At 52.7% G+C, this 20522-nt stretch overlaps 1 protein-coding gene across 3 annotated transcripts; it reads right to left on the reverse strand.

Annotated features, from left to right (window-relative positions):
* Positions 1-1663: 1663 nt before the first annotated feature.
* apoc1 (apolipoprotein C-I) lies at positions 1664-20283 on the reverse strand. Of its 3 annotated transcripts, none has more exons than XM_072470195.1 (4): positions 20138-20283; positions 12648-12742; positions 8314-8494; positions 1664-2367 (listed from the first exon to the last, which is right to left on the reverse strand). In XM_072470195.1, exons 1-4 carry the CDS (start codon positions 20272-20274, stop codon positions 2310-2312), a joined length of 471 nt encoding a protein of 156 aa, XP_072326296.1. In that variant the 5' UTR covers positions 20275-20283; the 3' UTR covers positions 1664-2309. The 3 variants fall into 3 exon arrangements, with proteins under 3 accessions (XP_072326296.1, XP_072326298.1, XP_072326297.1); XM_072470197.1 differs by lacking the exon at positions 20138-20283 and adding an exon at positions 15826-15844; XM_072470196.1 differs by lacking the exon at positions 20138-20283 and adding an exon at positions 14971-15058.
* Positions 20284-20522: the final 239 nt, after the last annotated feature.

Here is a 20522-nt window from a genome sequence, read left to right on the forward strand (position 1 = left end):
CGCAGTGCGCGGTGGAATCTCCTCACTGTGTTTACAATGTAACTAAGACGCAATGCATGATGGAATCTCCTCACTGTGTTTACAATGTAACTAAGACTCAGTGCATGGTGGAATCTCCTCACTGTGTTTATAATGTAACTAAGACGCAGTGCATGATGGAATCTCCTCAGTGTTTACAATGTAACTAAGACGCAGTGCATGGTGGAATCTCCTCACTATGTTTAGAATGTAACTAAGACACAGTGCGTGGTGGAATATTCTCACTGTGTTTATAATGTAACTAAGACACAGTGCATGATGGAATCTCCTCACTGTGTTTACAATGTAACTAAGACGCAGTGCGTGGTGGAATCTCCTCACTGTGTTTATAATGTAACTAAGACGCAGTGCATGATGGAATCTCCTCACTGTGTTTACAATGTAACTAAGACGTAGTGCATGATGGAATCTCCTCACTGTGTTTACAATGTAACTAAGACGCAGTGCGCGGTGGAATCTCCTCACTGTGTTTACAATGTAACTAAGACACAATGCATGATGGAATCTCCTCACTGTGTTTACAATGTAACTAAGATGCAGTGCATGGTGGAATCTCCTCACTGTGTTTATAATGTAACTAAGTCGCAGTGCATGATGGAACCTCCTCAGTGTTTACAATGTAACTAAGACACAGTGCATGATGGAATCTCCTCTCTGTGTTTATAATGTAACTAAGACACAGTGCATGATGGAATCTCCTCACTGTGTTTACAATGTAACTAAGACGCAGTGCGTGGTGGAATCTCCTCACTGTGTTTATAATGTAACTAAGACACAGTGCGTGGTGGAATATTCTCACTGTGTTTATAATGTAACTAAGACGCAGTGCATGATGGACTCTCCTCACTGTGTTTACAATGTAACTAAGACACAGTGCATGATGGAATCTCCTCACTGTGTTTACAATGTAACTAAGACACAGTGCATGATGGAATCTCCTCACTGTGTTTACAATGTAACTAAGACGCAATGCATGATGGAATCTCCTCACTGTGTTTACAATGTAACTAAGACGCAATGCATGACGGAATCTCCTCACTGTGTTTACAATCTCACTAACATGAGATACTTTTTAACAGCAACATCAATGTAAGAAATGAGGCTGAACCTTCAATGAGAATCATAGAATCATAGAATTTACAGTTCAGATAGAGGCTATTCGCCCATTGAGTCTGTACCGGCCCTTGGAAAGAGCACCCTACTTAATTCCACACCCTCCACCTTATCCCCCTCGCTCCATCTGACTTTTTGGACACCAAGGGGCAATTTATCACGGCCAATCCACATAAACTGTACATCTTTGGACTGTGGGAGGAAACTGAAACTCCCGGGGGAAACCTACACAGACACGGGGAGAAAGTGCAAACTTTGCACAGTCACCTGAGGCTAGACTTGAACCCGGGTACCTGAAGCTGTGAGGCAGCAGTGCTAACCACTGTGCCGCTGTGCTGCCCCTCTCACCTATAAGGAAACCGGAAAGCCGAACATTTTGCGCATAGATTATCTCAAAAATAAGCACTTAAAAATTAAAAATACTCAGGCGGGCATCTTGAGAAAGATTTCTTTTCAATCCTTAAGGAACGGAGAGAATCGTAGTTTTGACAAAAATTCCCAAGACAGGTGGTTCGTGGATTATGAATTCTTTAATGCAATTTTTGGATAATTCAGGAAAAACAGAGTTTTACAGAGTGAGGCACTCGGAGCTACAGCTGGCAGAGGTGAAAATGCTGGTTGGCCTCTCCTTGTGAGCAAAGCATGAATCAAATGTACGACCGATTCCTTGTGAACTTGACCTCTGTGCGAGAGGGAAGACGTACGAGGAGGAAGGAATTCTTCCGATGGGGTTTGATCCGGCCTTTGGAGTGGGAAGGGCTGGGGAGTCTCCTCCGTTCCGCGCCATTGGCGATGGGCTGCGCAGCGCGGGATAGCGGCCGGGAGGACGGGGAGGGGATGGGCCACGCGCGGTAGTGAATAGGGAAGGGGGCCTGGCTAACAATGCCCAGGGGGAGGCGGGGATGGTGGGCGAGGGTAGAGGAGGTGGGACTCACGATGCTGGGGGAGGGGGAGAAGGAGTGGATGGGTGAGGAGGTGAGGGAGGGTGTGAGGGGAGCGGAGGTAGATGGCGAGGGGGGTGGCGAGGGGGATGGGGGGAGGGAGAGGGATGGGCCTGTGGAGAGGGAAGGGGCTAGGGAGAGGGAAGGAGTGGGGGAGGGGAAGTGAGACTTGTGATGGGGTTGGGAGGGGAGACGCGCGCGACCTTTCCCAAGCCTTCATTTAGCCTTCTTCCCGAACCCTCCAAATTTCTTCCCGATATCGGAGAACCAGGTGCTGGAACACAGAGAGAGACAGAGGAACAATGAGAGACTTTCACCCACATCACATTAGGAAAAGGAGGAGGCCTCTCGGGCCTATTCCACCATCCAATAAGACCACAGCTGATCTATATCATAACTACATCCACATACCTCAGTTAACCCTTAATCATCTTACCCCACACAAAATCCATCAAACCCCGTTTAAAATTTTGTGTTGGCCCCTCATCGCCCCAGTGCTTTTTGTGCAGTGAGAGTTCCAGTCGTCCACTCCCCTTTCTGTGAGGGAATGAGCCCTGAATATCCTGGCTCCACATTTAATGTTCTTCCTCCTTGTCCTGAACTCCACTCTCACACCACGGAGGACACGGCTCTCTCGCCCCTATCAAGTCGCTTCAATTGTCCAAATCAAATCAATTTCTAAATTCAAGAGAATATGGGCCCAATCCACGGAGTTTACCTCATAAAAACATTTAAAATGGAAACAGGGGTGGCACAGTGGTTAGCACTGCTGCCTCACAGCGCCGAGGACATTTGCACATTCTCCCCTTGTCTGTGGGGGTCTCACCCCCACCACCCAAAGATGTGCAGGGTAGGTGGATTGGACCACTAAATTGCCCCTTAATTGGAAAATGTTTTTAAAAATGGAAGCAGGAGCAGGCCCTCCAGTCCTTTGAGCCTGCTACTCCTTTCAATATGATCATTACTGATCCAGCTTAGGATATATATCCACACATCCCCCATCCAACTCTCTCTCAACTCCACACTCTCCCCATACACCACTTTTTCCATCTCCTCTCCCTCCAACCCATCTCTTCTCCACACATCCATTCCCCCTCTCCAACTGTATCACCACATTCCCCCATCCCCCTCTCTCTCTATCTCCAGGTACCCCCCATACCTCTCTCTCTCTCTATTTCCAGGAACCCCCATTCCCCCTCTCTCTCTATCTCCAGGAACCCCCATTCCCCCTCTGTCTCTATCTCCACACATCCCATCCTCTCAATACCAGTGTTAAAGAGAGAGAGGGGGTGGCGGGAGTGTAGAGAGAGAAAGAGAGTTGATGGGGGGAGTGTGGAGATAGGGAGAGGGTGGGGGATGGTGGAGTGCGGAGATAGGGAGAGGGTGGGTGGTGGGGGAGTGTGGATATAGTGAGAGGGTGGGGGATGGGTGAATGTGGACATAGAGGGAGAGGGTGGGGGATGGAGGAGTGTGGAGATAGGGAGAGAGGGTGAGGGATGGGGGAGTGTGGAGATAGGGAGAGAGGTGGGGGATGGGGGAGTGTGGAGATAGGGAGAGAGGTGGGGGATGGGGGAGTGTGGAGATAGGGAGAGAGGGTGGGGGATGGGGGAGTGTGGAGATAGGGAGAGAGGTGGGGGATGGGGGAGTGTGGAGATAGGGAGAGGGTGGGAGATGGGGGAGTGTGGAGATAGGGAGAGAGGGTGGGGGAGTGTGGAGATAGGGAGAGGGTGGGAGATGGGGGAGTGTGGAGATAGGGAGAGAGGTGGGGGATGGGGGAGTGTGGAGATAGGGAGAGGGTGGGAGATGGGGCAGTGTGGAGATAGGGAGAAGGTGGGAGATGGGGGAGTGTGGAGATAGGGAGAGGGTGGGAGATGGGGGAGTGTGGAGATAGGGAGAGAGGGTGGGGGAGTGTGGAGATAGGGAGAGGGTGGGAGATGGGGGAGTGTGGAGATAGGGAGAGGGTGGGGGATGGGGGAGTGTGGAGATAAAGAGAGAGGGAGGGGGATGAGGGAGTGTGGAGATAGAGAGATGGTGGGGGATGGTGGAGCGTGGAGATAGGGAGAGAGGGTGGGAGTGTGGAGATAGGGAGAGGGTGGGGGATGGGGGGTGTGGAGATAGAGAGAGGGGGAGGGGGATGGGGGAGTGTGGCGATAGGGAGAGGGTGGGGGATGGGGGGTGTGGAGATAGAGAGCGAGGGAGGGGGATGGCGGAGTGTGGAGATAGGGAGAGAGTGGGGATGGGGGAGTGTGGAGATAGAGAGAGAGGGAGGGGGGCGAGGGAGTGTGGAGATAGGGGGAGGTTGGGGGATGGTGGAGCGTGGAGATAGGGAGAGAGGGTGGGAGATGGGGGAGTGTGGAGAGAGGGAGAGGGTGGGGGATGGGGGGTGAGGAGATAGAGAGAGGGGGAGGGGGTGGGGTGTGTGGAGATAGGGTGGGAGATGGGGGAGTGTGGAGATAGAGAGAGAGGGAGTGGGATGAGGGAGTGTGGCGATAGGGAGAGGGTGGGGGGGGGTGGAGTGTGGAGATAGGGAGAGGGAGTGGGGGATGGGGGTGTGGAGACAGAGAGGGAGGGGGATGGGAGAGTGTGGAGATAGGGAGAGGGTGGGGGATGGGGGAGTGTGGAGATAGAGAGAGAGGGAGGGGATGAGGGAGTGTGGAGATAGGGAGAGGGTGGGGGGTGGAGTGTGGAGATAGGGAGAGAGGGTGGGGGAGTGTGGACATAGGGAGAGGGTGGGAGATGGGGGAGTGTGGACATTGGGGGATGGGGGAGTGTGGAGGTAGAGAGAGAGGGAGGGGGATGGGGGAGTGTGGAGGTAGGAAGAGGGTGGGGGATGGTGGTGTGGAGATAGGGAGAGGGTGGGAGACGGGGGAGTGTGGAGATAGAGGGAGGGGGATGGGGGAGTGTGGAGATAGAGAGAGAGGGAGGGGGATGGTGGAGTGTGGAGATAGGGTGGGGGGTGGGGGAGTGTGGAGATAGAGAGAGAGGGAGGGGGGTGAGGGAGTGTGGAGATAGGGAGAGGGTGGGGGGTGGTGGAGTGTGGAGATAGGGAGAGGGAGTGGGGGATGGGGGGTGTGGAGATAGAGAGGGAGGGGGATGGGGGAGTGTGGAGATAGGGAGAGGGTGGGGGATGGGGGAGTGTGGAGATAGGGAGAGGGAGTGGGGGATGGGGGGGGTGGAGATAGAGAGAGAGGGAGGGGGAGGGGGAGTGTGGAGATAGGGAGAGGGTGGGGGATGGGGGAGTGTGGAGATAGGGAGAGGGAGTGGGGGAGTGTGGCGATAGAGAGAGAGGGTGGGGGATGGGGGAGTCTGGAGATAGAGAGAGTGGGAGAGGGGTGGGGGAGTGTGGAGATAGGGCGAGGGTGGGGGATGGGGGAGTGTGGAGATAGGGAGAGGGAGTGGGGGAGTGTGGAGATAGGGAGAGGGTGGGGGATGGGGGAATGTAGAGGGAGGGAGAGGGTGGGGGATGGGGGGTGTTGAGATAGAGAGAGGGGGAGGGGGATGGGGGAGTGTGGAGATAGGGTGGGGGGTGGGGGAGTGTGGAGATAGAGAGAGAGGGAGGGGGGTGAGGGAGTGTGGAGATAGGGAGAGGGTGGGGGGTGGTGGAGTGTGGAGATAGGGAGAGGGAGTGGGGGATGGGGGGTGTGGAGATAGAGAGGGAGGGGGATGGGGGAGTGTGGAGATAGGGAGAGGGTGGGGGATGGGGGAGTGTGGAGATAGGGAGAGGGAGTGGGGGATGGGGGGGGTGGAGATAGAGAGAGAGGGAGGGGGAGGGGGAGTGTGGAGATAGGGAGAGGGTGGGGGATGGGGGAGTGTGGAGATAGGGAGAGGGAGTGGGGGAGTGTGGCGATAGAGAGAGAGGGTGGGGGATGGGGGAGTCTGGAGATAGAGAGAGTGGGAGAGGGGTGGGGGAGTGTGGAGATAGGGCGAGGGTGGGGGATGGGGGAGTGTGGAGATAGGGAGAGGGAGTGGGGGAGTGTGGAGATAGGGAGAGGGTGGGGGATGGCGGAGTGTGGAGAAGGGAGAGGGTGGGGGATGGGGGAGTGTGGAGATAGGGAGAGGGAGTGGGGGAGTGTGGAGATAGGGAGAGGGTGGGGGATGGGGGGGTGGAGATCGGGAGTGGGGGAGAGTGGAGATAGAGAGAGGGTGGGGGATGGGGGGGTGGAGGTAGGGAGAGGGAGTGGGGGAGTGTGGGGATAGGGAGAGGGTGGGAGTTGGGGAGTGTAGAGATAGGGAGAGGGTGGGGGATGGGGGGTGGAAATAGGGAGAGGGTGGGAGATGGGGGGTGGAGATAGGGAGAGGGAGTGGGGGAGTGTGGATATAGGGAGAGAGGGTGGGAGATGGGGGAGTGTGGAGATAGGGAGAGGGTGGGGGATGGGGGAGTGTGGAGATAGGGAGTGGGGGATGGGGGGTGTGGAGATAGAGAGAGAGGGAGGGGGATGGGGGAGCGTGGAGATAGGGAGAGGGTGGGGGATGGGGGAGTGTGGAGATAGAGAGAGAGGGAGGGGGAGTGTGGAGATAGGGAGAGGGTGGGAGATGGGGGAGTGTGGAGATAGGGAGAGGGAGTGGGGGATGGGGGAGTGTGGAGATGGAGAGAGGGTGGGGGATGGGGGAGTGTGGAGATTGCGGGATGGGGGAGTGTGGAGATAGAGAGAGAGGGAGGGGGATTGGGTGTGTGGAGATAGGGAGAGGGTGGGGGATGGGGGTGTGGAGATAGGGAGAGGGTGGGAGATGGGGAGTGTGGAGATAGAGGGAATGGGATGGGGGAGTGTGGAGATAGGGAGAGGGTGGGGGTGGGGGTTGTGGAGATAGGGAGAGGGTGGGAGATGGGGGTGTGTGGAGATAGAGAGAGGGGGATGGGGGAGTGTGGAGATAGGGAGAGGGAGTGGGGGATGGGGGCGTGTGGAGATAGGGAGAGGCGGTGGGAGATGGGGGAGTGTGGAGATAGGGAGAGGGTGGGAGATGGGGGAGTGTGGAGATAGGGAGAGGGAGTGGGGGATGGGGTGTGTGGAGATAGGGAGAGGGTGGGAGATGGGGGAGTGTGGAGATAGGGCGAGGGTGGGGGATGGGGGAGTGTGGAGATAGGGCGAGGGTGGGGGATGGGGGAGTGTGGAGATAAGGAGAGGGTGGGGGATGGAGGAATGTGGAGATAGAGAGAGGGTGGGGGATGGGGGAGTGTGGAGATAGGGAGAGGTTGGGGGATGGGGGAGGGGGTGGAGATAGGGAGAGGGTGGGAGATGGGGGGTGGAGATAGGGAGAGGGACTGGGGGAGTGTGGAGATAGAGAGAGAGGGTGGGGAATGGGGGAGTGTGGAGATAGGGAGAGGGTGGGAGATGGGGCAGTGTGGAGATAGGGAGAGAGGGTGGGGGAGTGTGGAGATAGGGAGAGGGTGGGAGATGGGGGAGTGTGGAGATAGGGAGAGGGTGGGAGATGGGGGAGTGTGGCGATAGAGAGAGAGGGAGAGGGGTGGGGGAGTGTGGAGATAGGGAGAGGGTGGGGGATGGCGGAGTGTGGAGATAGGGAGAGGGTGGGGGATGGGGGGGTGTGGAGATAGGGAGTGGAAGTGGGGAAGTGTGGAGATAGGGAGAGGGTGGGGGATGGGGGTGGAGATAGGGAGTGGGGGAGTGTGGAGATAGGGAGAGGGTGGGGGATGGGGGGTGGAGATAGGGAGAGGGAGTGGGGGAGTGTGGAAATAGGGAGAGGGTGGGAGTTGGGGAGTGTAGAGATAGGGAGAGGGTGGGAGATGGGGGGGGTGGAGATAGGAAGAGAGGGTGGGGGAGTGTGGAGATAGGGAGGGGGTGGGAGTTGGGGAGTGTGGAGATAGGGAGAGGGTGGGGGATGGGGGTGGAGATAGGGAGAGGGAGTGGGAGAGTGTGGAGATAGGGAGAGGATGGGAGTTGGGGAGTGTGGAGATAGGGAGAGGGTGGGGGATGGGGGGTGGAGATAGGGAGAGGGTGGGAGATGGGGGAGTGGGGAGATAGAGAGAGAGGTTGGGGAGGGTGGAGGGTGGGGGATGGTGGAGTGTGGAGATAGAGAGAGGGTGGGGGATGGGGGAGTGTGGAGATAGGGAGAGAGGGTGGGGGATGGGGGAGTGTGGAGATAGCGTGGGGGGTCGGAGAACCCCGCCCCTGGTGTCTTGGGATGGAGGGGGAGTGGATATAGAGAGACAGAGCAAGATTGTGATGAATTGAGCGTGGGAATGGAGGGATGGGGCAGAGCTCACCTCATGACCCTGTTGACCTCCTGGACCTGAAGTTTCTGGAATGCCGACCGTGTTTTCTCACTCAGCTGATTGGCCCATTGCCTGATGTGGTCCTGGAAGTTCATGATCCGATCTACCATGGAGGCTGAGGCTGTTGGAGCAGTCACATTGAGGAGGGGCACTTCTGGGGTGGGCGTGCTTTCTGAGGAGGCAAACATAACAGACCATTCAATACCACTGCAGGGTGCCACCCCTCCCACCCTGCTGACCCGGATCAACGGGATGGGAGGGAAGTGATCTCCAACAACTATTTACATTTCAATAGAACACCATTCCACTGAGTTGTAAACATTCCACAGCGCTTCACAGAAATGTTAATCAGACATCAGGCAATGTTCAGACTCAGGAACTAAACTCTGATTGAACTTTAAAGAGAAAGGAAAGTGTTGCTATTCTCAAACACATTTCCCCACCTGAGGACATCCCAACATGATTCACAACCATTAACGGGGCTTTGAAGTCCAGTCACTGTTCAAATATAAGTTTACAAACAGTAAGATCCTGCAAACAACAGTGCAATGAGAACCAAGACCATCTTTTTTTTGTGATGTTGATCAAGGGATAGTTTTTGAGGACAGTGTAGAGAGGAAGCTTAATCTTGTATCTCATAGAATCTCATAGAATTTACAATGCAGAAGGAGGCCATTCGGCTCATCAAGTCTGCACCGGCCCTTGGAAAGATCACCCCCACCTTAGCCCACGCCTCCACCCGATCTAACCCTGTGCTGTACCTAACCTGGGAGTGTTTGACAGGGACAGTGCAGAGGGAGCTTTACTCTGTACCTAACCCCGTGCTGTACCTGTCCTGGGAGTGTTTGATGGGGATAGTGTAGAGGGAGCTTTACTCTGTATCTAACCCCGTGCTGTACCTGTCCTGGTAGTGTTTGATGGGGACAGTGCAGAGGGAGCTTTACTCTGAATCTAACCCCGTGCTATACCTGTCCTGGGAGTGTTTGATGGGGACAGTGTAGAGGGAGCTTTACTCTGTATCTAACCCCGTGCTGTACCTGTCCAGGGAGTGTTTGATGGGGACAGTGTAGAGGGAGCTTTACTCTGTATCTAACACCGTGCTGTACCTGTCCTGGCAGTGTTTGATGGGGACAGTGTAGAGGGAGCTTTACTCTGAATCTAACCCTGTGTTATACCTGTCCTGGGAGTGTTTGATGGGGACAGTGCAGAGGGAGCTTTACTCTATATCTAACCCTGTGCTGTACCTGTCCAGGGAGTGTTTGACGGACACACTGGGATGTCTCAGACATTACGGGCAGCACGGTAGCATAGTGGTAGCACCATGGCTTCACAGCACCAGGGTGCCAGGTTCGATTCCCGCTTGGGTCACTGTCTGTGCGGAGTCTGCATATCCTCCCCGTGTGTGCGTGGGTTTCCTCCGGGTGCTCCGGTTTCCTCCCACAGTCCAAAGATGTGCAGGTTAGGTGGATTGGCCACGATAAATTGCCCCTTAGGTTAGGTGGGGTTGCTGGGTTACGGGGAAAGGGTGGAGGTGTGAGCTTCAGTAGGGTGCTCTTTCCAAGAGCCGGTGCAGACACGATGGGCCGAATGGCCTCCTTCTGCACTGTAAATTCTATGGTTCTCTGATTATCTTTATTGAGGCAGCTTTTCTCTTCGGTGATGGAATTCACAGAACAATGAGCATTTTGTTTTGTGAAAACATGTCTGGGCTGCTCAAAGATGTTTAATTTGCAAACCACACACACTGTCATTTTTACTGTTCGGTGGGAAATGGCCTGAAGGAATTTGTTTCTACAATTACTTTGTGCTTTTGAGTTCCTTAATTATTGGCAGATCCCAGCATGAGGAACTCTCAGCATTAATTCGGGCTCTTGGTAATTGGAGACTTGTGTGTGAGCCTTTGATCCCTCCGCTTTCCTTAAACTCTGTGACCCTGATTCTGTGCTGCATGGAGGAACCAGTAAAATGTGGAAATGAATGGAAATCAGGAGGACATGTCTGAACTAGTATCCCTTAAATTGGAACTCCAGTATAACTGATGCCAGTGTTACAGATTTTGTTTCTATTGGGATTTGACAGTTTGGAATTGTTTTTTCCTTCAGTTTGGGATTCCAGAGTCTTTCAGGTTTTAATCTATCTGCTAATGCCAGGACCATTGGTTCGATCAAGGCCCAAAGCACTGCTGCCTCACAGCGCCAGGGACCGGTGTTCGATTCCTGTGGAATGTGCACATTCTCCCCGTGTCTGCGTGGGTTTCCTTCGGGTGCTCTGATTTCTTTCCACAGTCCAAAGATGCGCAAGTTAGGTGGAGTAGCTATGCTAAATTGCCCCTTAGTGTGGTTACAGGATAGGGTGGGGGATTGGGCCGAGACAGTTGGTGCAGACTTGATGGGCCGAATGGCCTCCTTCTACACTTTAGGGATTCTGGGGGCGATTCTCCGATATTGAGGCCAAGTGTTCTTGCCGTCGTGAACGCCCTCGCGTTTCACGACGGTGCAAACAGGGCCCGGACACAACCTATTCTGGCCCCGACAGCAGGCCAGCATGGCGCTGGAGCGGTTCACCCCGCTCCAGAGTCCTTACGCGGTGCCAAATGGGGCAGCCCAATCCTGCGCATGCGTGGGGAATGTCTTACGCACGCCGGCCCCTCACCAACATGGAGCCGGTGTTCTGGGGTCGCACGCGAAAGGAGGTAGGCCCGAGGGGGGAGAGGCCGGCCCGCCGATCGGTAGGCCCCGATCGCGGGCCAGACTCCATCGGAGGCGACCCTGGTGAAGGATCCCACCTCCCCCCCCCCCCCCCCCCAGGCCACACACCCCCCAGCGTTCCCGCCGGCAGCGACCAGGGGTGGACGGTGCCGGCGGGAAGCTGTCGTGTTGTAGCGGCCGCTCGGCCCATCCAGTCCGGAGAATCGCCGCTCGACGGTTCTCCGAGTGGCCCGGTGCGAATCGCGCATCGCTGGTTTCCGGGGGGTGGGAGAATCGCGTGCGGGGGTCGGGGTGGCGTGGCGCGATCTGCGTGGCGCCCTGGCGATTCTCTCATCCGGCGTGGAGGGGGAGAATAGCGCCCTCTATGTTTCTATGACCCTCAGGCTTGTATTTGTGCTGGTGCCCAATGTACCTGCTGGAACCCTGGGATCTGTAGTAGTGATGGAGCCTAGGGCCCGGGCCTGAGGCCTAGATCTATAGCCGTGTTGGAGCCTGGCGGCCTTATACAGTGCTAGTGCCTGAGGCCTGCATGGGGCTTGGAGCATGGGACCCTTAATAGAGCTGAAGCCAGAGGCTTGGAATCTGTGTAACAGAGTTAGAGCCTGATGCCTGCAACAATGCAGGAGCCTCGATGCTATAACAGTGCTGGAACCTGGAGGCCTGTTACAGTGCTGGAGCCTGAGGCCTGCATGGGGTTTGGGGCCTAGGGCCCATGATAGTGCAGGACTTGCGGTCTATAACAGTGCTGGAGCCTGAGGTTTGGAGCCTGCTTCAGTTCTGGAGCCTGAGGCTATCTATCTATATATCTGTCCCTTTACCCAACTTTTTATCTCCAGAAGGAAAAATAAGTTGATCCAGGCTGAAAACCACAACTGTATCTCACTGACCTCTGACTATAATAACTACCATGTGCCAGGAACATGGGGAATGACTGGATAATCCAACCACAAACCATTTGCACCCTCCCCAATTCTGTCAGCAAACTGCAACTGTAGTTGTTTGTGATTTATTAGGACAGGGGACTGACTGGATGAAGCTGAACCCTTGTGTCTGTATCAGTTCCAAGTCATGTGTGTCTCAGACTGTCAAACTGCTGGTATTCATCTCAACATTTCTCTCCTTCTGTCTCCTTGTTTCTTTCTTTCTATTTCTCTTTCTCTCCCCTCACTTGCTCTCCCTCATTCCAGACCTTCTTCCCATCATTCTGTGTCTCATCATTATCAATACCCTTTTTCTCCTTCTTCCCATTGTTTATCTTTCACTCTCTCTCCCAACCTCCTTCTCTCTCTCCCTCTCTCCAAATCTCCCTTCCTCTATCCCTAACTCTCTAAATTTCCCTTTCTCTCCCGAACTCTCTCTCCAAATCTCCTTCTCTCTCCCTGTATCTCTCTCTCCAAATCGCCCGCTCTCGTTCTCTCCCTAACTCCCCCTGAATCGCAGGCAATCTGTATCCCATCTCCCCTGATACCTCATTCCATACCCTCCATTTAGCTCTCTCTTTTATTCCCCCCCCACTTCTTATCCCTGCCCATCTCTTCCTTCTTTCCTCTCTATGTACTGCTCCAACCTCCCTATCTCCCTTTTTATTTCCATCTCTCCATACACTTTCCTGCTTACCTGTGAGAGTAGCCAACAGGATGATACAAACAGCCACGGTAGCGAGTGTCAGCTTCATGCTTCTGGAAGGGTGATGGTGTTTGTCCTTGCTGGGTCTGAAACAGGCCAGGGATGTTAGTGCCTTGTTCGAAGAGAGACTGTTCTTTGCAGTGTTAACAGGAGACGAGCTACAGAATGGTCCTAAAACTAAGCCACTCTTACTCTCCGGTTATGTCATGTGGAGTCATGCAGTTGTTGTACGATTGCCCCTTCACATCAGACAAGGCTAAATGTGGTTCCTTACTGAGAGAGAGGAAGTGCCCACAAAACAGGCCCACGGCCAGGTTCCACTGTGCCCACGCTGTGACCATGCTCTGTGCCTGGTAACCACATACCTCTTAACCACCTCAAACCATCCGTGGAGAATGTACCCCGAACCCACACCACCATCGCCCCCCCCCCCCCCCCCCCCGCGGCCGCGCCCCCCCCCCCCCCCCAACTCTGCCATCACACCCGATGGGCGAGAGATACTCGAGGAAACCCGATATGCTGGAGATTAATCTGGAATAGGAATTGATACATCAAGCATCATTACAGTCCGAGTCCCTAGATTCAACTGGCTGTGCATTTGATCATCGGGTCGAGTGCTTCATCGGAAGAGAGGGAGAGAGTGGGATTGTGATACAGCGAGGGAGAGAGAGAAAAGTGGGCAAGGCAAAGAGAAAGAAACAGAGAAAGACAGAGAGAATGATAGAGACAGAGACAGATGGAGAAAGAAAGACAGAGAGGCAGACATATGTAGAGAGACAGAGACAGAGAGAACCGAGAGACAGAGATAGAAAGTGAGAAAGAGAGAGCGACTGAGTCAGAATTAGAGAGAGATAAGACAGAAAGAGAGAAAAAGAGAGACAGAGGGTGCAAGGAGGAGAGGCAGAGAGAGAGAGAGAGAGGTAGACAGAGAGAGAACAAGACAGATAGAGAGAGAATGAGACAGAGATGGAGAGAGAAAGAGAGAGAGACTGAGTCAGAATTAGAGAGAGATAAGACAGAAAGAGAAAAAGAGAGACAGAGGGAGCAAGGAGGAGAGGCAGAGAGAGAGAGAGAGACAGGTAGACAGAGAGAGAGAGAGAACAAGACAGATAGAGAGAGAATGAGACAGAGATGGAGAGCGAAAGAGAGAGAGACCGGTAGAGAAAGACAGAGAGAGGCATACATACATAGAGAGAGAGAAAGAAACAGAGAAAGAGAGACAGAGACAGACAGAGAGAACTGAGAGATAGAGCGAGAAAACAAAAAAGACAGAGCAAGGCGGAGAATTAGAGGGAGGAAGTTAGAAAGACAGAAAAAAGAGAGGCAGAAAGAGAAAGATCAGCAGACCGAGAGAGGGGACGGGAAGGAGAGAGAAAGGCAGAAACAGAGACAGAGAAAGAGACACGGACTGACAGAGAGATAGAGAGAGAGACAGATAGATGGAGAGACAGAGAGAGAGCGAGACAGAGAGAGAGAAAAAGAGATAGAGGAATAGAAAAAGAGAGAGAGAGAGAGAGCAGCAGAGAGGGGGGAAAGAGAGAGGGAACTACAGTATGAAAGAGATAGAGAGAGAAAGAGAAAGGGACAGAGAGAGAGAGTGGAGTTAGGTCCACTGAGCAACAGGTATAGGTGGTTAAGGAAATGCCTGAATCTGAGACAAAGTCACAAGCCCAGCTATCACCTCACAGTCTGAGTGACCAGTGACTAGTGGATATATACTTGCAGCAAGAAAACAAGTTACCGCCATCAGCACAGGAGGAGGCCATTCAGCCCATCATTCCTGTCCTGGCTCTTTGAACGATCTTTCCAATTACTCCCCATTCTCTCCCTCCCCCCGCCCCCTGCCCTTTCCCCCCATATTCCTGTCAAACTTTCCACTTCCAGTATTTCTCCAATTCCCCCTTTGAAAGTTCCTGTTGAATCTGTTTCCACCGCCCTTTCAGGCAGCACCTTCCAGATCACAGCAACTCGCTGGGTAAAATAAAAATTCCTCCCCACTCTGGTTCTCTTCACGATTCTCTTCAATCTGGTTCCTCACTCTCCTGCCATCTGGAAACACTTTCTCCTTATTTACTCTCTCCAAACCTCGTGATTTTGAACGCCTCGGTTCAATCTCCCCCTTAACCTCTGCTCAAGGGAGAACAATCCCAGTCTTCCCAACAAGAACTAAAGTCCTCCTCATCCTTTTGTTAAAAAAAAAGGGGGGGCACTTTGAGACTCTGGCAGGAGAGAAAGGTATTGCCAAAGTAAATTATATTTGAGCTAGAAGCTGGCCCAATGCAGGAGGAAGGTACAGACAAAGAACACAACTCACGTCGATCCTGTTCAGCTCCCAGTCACTGTCTGATCCCGGTGTGTCCTTGTCTGTCTTATATCCTCAACCCTTCTGATCCTCAATGGTAATTATTTCAATTAAGGAAAATGAAAATAAGAGACACTGGGGTTTTGGAGTGGCTGTTAGTCACGTGGTTCGCACCGTGTCTCCCAGATGATTGCACACTCTGAAATGAAGGCCTTTGCTCGACTCTCCTTGGCAAGCTCTCTAAATTCCAGTCTGTCTCCACTTTAATATCAATGTGTGCCGAGATGTTTTCTAGTCTCTGTGTTTGAAGTTGAATTATATGTTCCCGCCCCCACCCTGCCCCCCTGAAGATTCCACCTACCTGCTGGGACTCGCGAGCGGAACCGCAATGGAGGGTGAGGAGAAATCTCCAGGACTGAGGTGAGGAGAACTTTCTTCACCCGGACAGTGGTGAGCCTGCGGAATCCTCTAGCCGAAAGCAGTTAAAGAGGCAGCACGGTGGCACAGTGGTTAGCACTGCTGCCTCATAGCGCCGGGGTGCTGGGTTCGATTCCGGCCTTGGTTGGCTGTGTGGAGTCTGCACTTCCTCCCCGTGTCTGCGTGGGTTTCCTCCGGGTGCTCCAGTTTCCTCCCACAGTCCAGGGATGTGCAGGTTAGGTTGATTGGCCGTGATAAATTGCCCCTTAGAATCCAGGGATGTGCAGGTTAGGTGGATTAAGACCAAATAGACCATAAGGCATAGGAGCAGAATTAGGCCACTTGGACCATTGAGTCTGCACCGCCATTCAATCATTGCTGATATTTCTCATCCCCATTCTCCTGCCTTCTCCCCATAACTCCTGATCCCCTTATTAATCAAGAACCTACCTATATCTGTCTTAAAGACACTCGGTGATTTGGCCTCCATAGTCTTCTGCGGCAAATAGTTCCACAGATTCACCACCCTCTGGCTGAAGAAATTCCTCTTCATCTCTGTTTTAAAGGATCGTCCTTTTAGTTATTTAGATTGTGCCCTCTGGTTCCAGTTTTTCCTACAAGTGCAAACATCCTCTCCACATCCACTCTATCCAGGCCTCGTAGTACCATGTAAGTTTCAATAAGATACCCTCTCATCCTTCTAAACTCCAACGAGTACAGAACCAGAGTCCTCGACCATTCCTCATACGACAAGCTCTTCATTCCAGGGATCATTCTTGTGAACCTCCTCTGGACCCTTTCCAAGGCCAGCACATCCTTCCTTAGATATGGGGCCCAAAACTGCTCACAATACCCCAAATGGGGTCTGACTAGAGCCTTATACAACCTCAGAAGTACATCCCAGCTCTTGTATTCTAGCCCTCTCGACATGAATGCTAACATTGCATTTGTCTTCCTAACTGCCGACTGAACCGGGACGTTAACCTTAAGAGAATCGTGAAGAAGAACCCCAAGTCCCTTTGGGCTTCTGATTTCCTGAGCATTTCCCCATTTAGAAAATAGTCTATGGCTAAATTCCTCCTTCCAAAGTTCATAACCTCACACTTTTCCACATTGTAGCCAAGCCAATTTAGCCATGCTAAATTGCCCCTGAAGAGTCCAGGGATGTGCAGGTTAGGTTACGGGGTTACATGAATTGGGCGGGCTAGAGGACCTGGGTAGGTGCTCTTTCGGAAGACCGGTGCAGATTCAATGGGTTGAATGGCTTCCTTCTACACTGTAGAGATTCTATAAGGCCAAAGCGTTGGGGTGTACACACCGCCTGTGGGATTCTCCATTCCGCCAGCAGCTTACTCCTGTTCGTGAGTTTCCTGGTGGAGTGGGGTGGCTACAATGGGACATCTCATTGGCCAGCAGCAGGAACGGAGAATCCTGCTGCCAGCGATGGTATGGCGCTGAGGAGCACACAGCTGGGGAGGCGGAGAATTCACCCCATTGTCTGCTTTCAAGAAGGAGTTAGATATAGTTCTTTGGACAAAAGTTATCAAAGGATATGGGGGGTTGGGGCGGGGGGGGGGGGGGGGGGGGGCGGTGGGTGCGGCGAGCAGGGAAAAGGTCACTAAAATAGAAGATCAGCCATGATCATAATGGCTGATCGGCTCGAGGTTCACAAGAAATGACCTACTCCAATTTTTTATGTGTCTGTGTTTCGAATTGGGCAACAGGTCCAAGGCAAAATTCTGGTCACTGTCACTGTGCTAGACTGGGCGGGGACGACAAGTGCTGTGATTCACGTGCTGAACACTGCATTTCCATAGCATCTTTCAGAGTCACTGACACAGAGGGATTTGGAAACAAGGATGAGAATTTCAACCAGAGATCTTTTTTTCAGACCGGGAGTCACTCTGAGGGGGGAATTCCAAAACCTGGGGCATGTAGGCTGTCTGAGTTTACAAACCACTCCCTGTCAAAGACTGCGTTCTTCACTTTATGATCGAGAGCTGGCATTATTGTCAAAGAAAATTAATCTCTTCCTCAGAAAAGCTTGTAATCTTTTTTTCCAAAGAGGATGTCTATTTAAAGGTTTGCGATGCAACTAAACGAGCAGGCGGTTCCCAGACCGAGGCTTGTCTGCAAGAAGTCTGCACCAACATTATTTAGGGACATCCATTTCGTGGGATGGGCTAGTTAAGGCCTAATGCAGCCAATAAAGCCTGCATTAAATTGATAAATATAACTGAAGCCTGCATCATTCTTAGCCCCCCCCCCTGCCGCCAGCAGCTTGAAGAAGAGTCAATAAGCAGGGATTATAGAGACAGCTTCAGAATCTCAGGAAAGTGTTTCCATGGCACCATGTCAAATACAAATTGGATAATCGTTGCCAATTCAAGAAGCCTGTGACACAGGTCAGGAACGCATGGTGGAAAATCTGTCACTCCCACATCTCCACCAGGCCCCAAAAGCCTCCCTGGCTCTGTAACCTCCTCCAGACCCTACAACCTCCCTATCTCTATAACCTCCTCCAGCCCCTACAACCCTCCCTATCTCTGTAACCTCCTCCAGCCCCTCCAACCCTCCCTATCTCTATAATCTCCTCCAGCCCCTACAACCCTCTTTATCTCTGTAACCTCCTTCAGCCCCTACAACCCTCTTTATCTCTGTAACCTCCAGCCGCGACAACCCTCCCTATCTATGCAACCTCTGCCATCCTGTACATCCCTCCTTATCTCTGCAATCTCCTCGAGCCCATACAACGTTCCCTATCTCTGTAACCTCCTCCAGCCCCTACAACCCTCCCTATCTCCGTAACCTCCTCCAGCCCCTACGACCCTCCTTATCTCTGCAACCTCCAACCACGACAACCCTCCCTGTCTCTACAACCTCTGCCATCCCGTACATCCCTTCCTATCTCTGCAATCTCCTCCAGCCCCTCCAATCCTCCCTATCTCTGTAACCTCCTCCAACCCCTACAATCCTCCCTATCTTTGTAACCTCCTCCACTACCCACAACCCTCCAAGATCACTGCACTCCTCCAATTCCTGTCTCTTGAGTGTCTGCCGATTCCCATCGCTTCACCACTGGTGGCCTTGTCTTCAGCTGTTTTTGGGCGGTGGAGTGGGGCGGGGGGGGGGGGGTCGCTCCTAATTTCAGAAGATCTTGTGCTCTTAACGCAGAAACTGCAGACAGGTTCAAACCGGAGATTTATATTTTGAGCTCCTGTTGGGCATTGAGTTATTGGGAGCTAGGTTTTCAGTTTGATTGCGACAGTATAACTGTGGGCTTCAGTTCCAATCTTGCCCCCAATACAACGACCTGTCACTGAAAAGATGGACGTGTGCGATCCCGCCATTGGGCAAGTCACTGGGTAGAAAGCCTCATAACGCTTAAAGGGCCACTTCACTGCATCACGGAAACATTCCACAGCGCTTCACTCTCCTGGCCAGTGGCCGCACAACAAGATCCCGCAGCAGAATTGAAGGTCATCCAATCTGGCGGCATGGGTTGTGCGATGTGTGTTGTTGACTCAGGGCTCCGAAAGAGCTGAGAGGTGAGAAACCGAGAGAACATAGAAACTAGAAACTAGGGGCTTTTCACAGTAACTTCATTTGAAGCCTACTTGTGACAATAAGCGATTTTCATTTAATTTTCAAACTAGGAGCAAGAATAGGCCAAACGGCCCTTCGAGCCTGCTCCGCCATTCAATATCATCATAACTGATCATCTGTCTCACCTGAGAGGGAGAGAGAGAAAGAAAGGGGGCAGTTTTCTGGCCACATAGCGCCTGCTGCAAATCCCGTGATGTTGGGGAAATTCTGGGAGAGGCCTAAAACGGGATTTGTGTTGGGTGCCGAACAGCACATGATGTTCCCGAGACCATCTAGCAGATGGGAATCTGATTACCGTTCATTTAAATGGATTTTAATATTCAAAATCCGCTTAACATCGAACCTTCCGGGAATGTGCAATGTCCCCATTTGGTGCAGGCAGGATTCACTACTGATCTCCACAAATGGAGACCAGACGTGATGACCGTGCCAGGATGCTGGGAGGCCGGGTGGTGGGGAACATGGCCCTGCCCCCTGGCGCCCCGATCACTGTGGAGCCGGGCTTGCTGTTATGTCTAGGCCCTGCCCCTCACAATACCCCTGCACACCCCCACCTCCCCCTTCAAAATAATGGCAAAGTGTGGGAAGATCTCCTCGGGAAACCTGCATGTTTCTCTCTCTCTCTCGCTATGTCTCTAGAAAAAGAGAGAGAGAGAAAAACACGCAGGTTCCCTCACTGAACCTGACACTTTGCTATTTTTTTGTGGAGATTCTGCCCAAGACCTAATCTGCTCTCTTCACTCTGCAGAGCTGGCCCCACATCGCAAGATGGGGTGAATGATCTTTTCACCTCCCGATGTTTACCCATCACCTTCCCTTCTGAGTCTGCCACTCTAGTCAAAACATCTCTTTCCCTCCCAAATCCCATAATCACTGGGTCACAGATCCAACAGTGAAGTGAGGCTCGGCGTCTAACATCACTCAGGACGATGAAAGCAGAGCAGAGGTGCGACTGGAGGGCGAGCAGGGATGGATATACAGTCAGCGGTGCCCCCATGCTCACCTTCATCTCTGGTTCCCCCTCCCCCAACACCACCGGGCTGCGCCCCACAGAACCCAAAGGGGAAGCCACAAAAAACACCCAAATTCATCACTGCTTTTTCACTTGTGAAAGCATGCCTGCATAAATAACTGCTGAATTGAAATCCAAGCTTACCTCTTGTCAAAATGAAGGTAAAGTTGGCCAATATTGCGATGTGAGTTTTGAGGTGGGCGAACCTGGAAGTTGCTATTGAGCAACGACATGTAATAATCAGCCAATGGCATCATTGCAGCACAGGTCAAATACCCCATCAACAAGATGCATTTGCTGCCACTCAGTATATTTCAGAGTCTCATTCAGTTTCAAAAATAAAAGTCAACTTCCTGACTACAACTCACAAAATCAAAGAGGTTATTGCAGTAAATCGGCGTGAGCGGAACATCCAGTCAGTTCAAGTCCAATATCAGTGGCTGTCTCCAGGATTCTGCTCTTTGCCCTGGAGACTTTCTGAAGGTCAGTCCCGAGAGTGATGGTGGTTCGAGCTGCCAGCACGTTACCA

Source organism: Scyliorhinus torazame, chromosome 12 (genome assembly GCF_047496885.1).
Source record: "Scyliorhinus torazame isolate Kashiwa2021f chromosome 12, sScyTor2.1, whole genome shotgun sequence".
Classification (NCBI taxonomy): domain Eukaryota; kingdom Metazoa; phylum Chordata; class Chondrichthyes; order Carcharhiniformes; family Scyliorhinidae; genus Scyliorhinus; species Scyliorhinus torazame.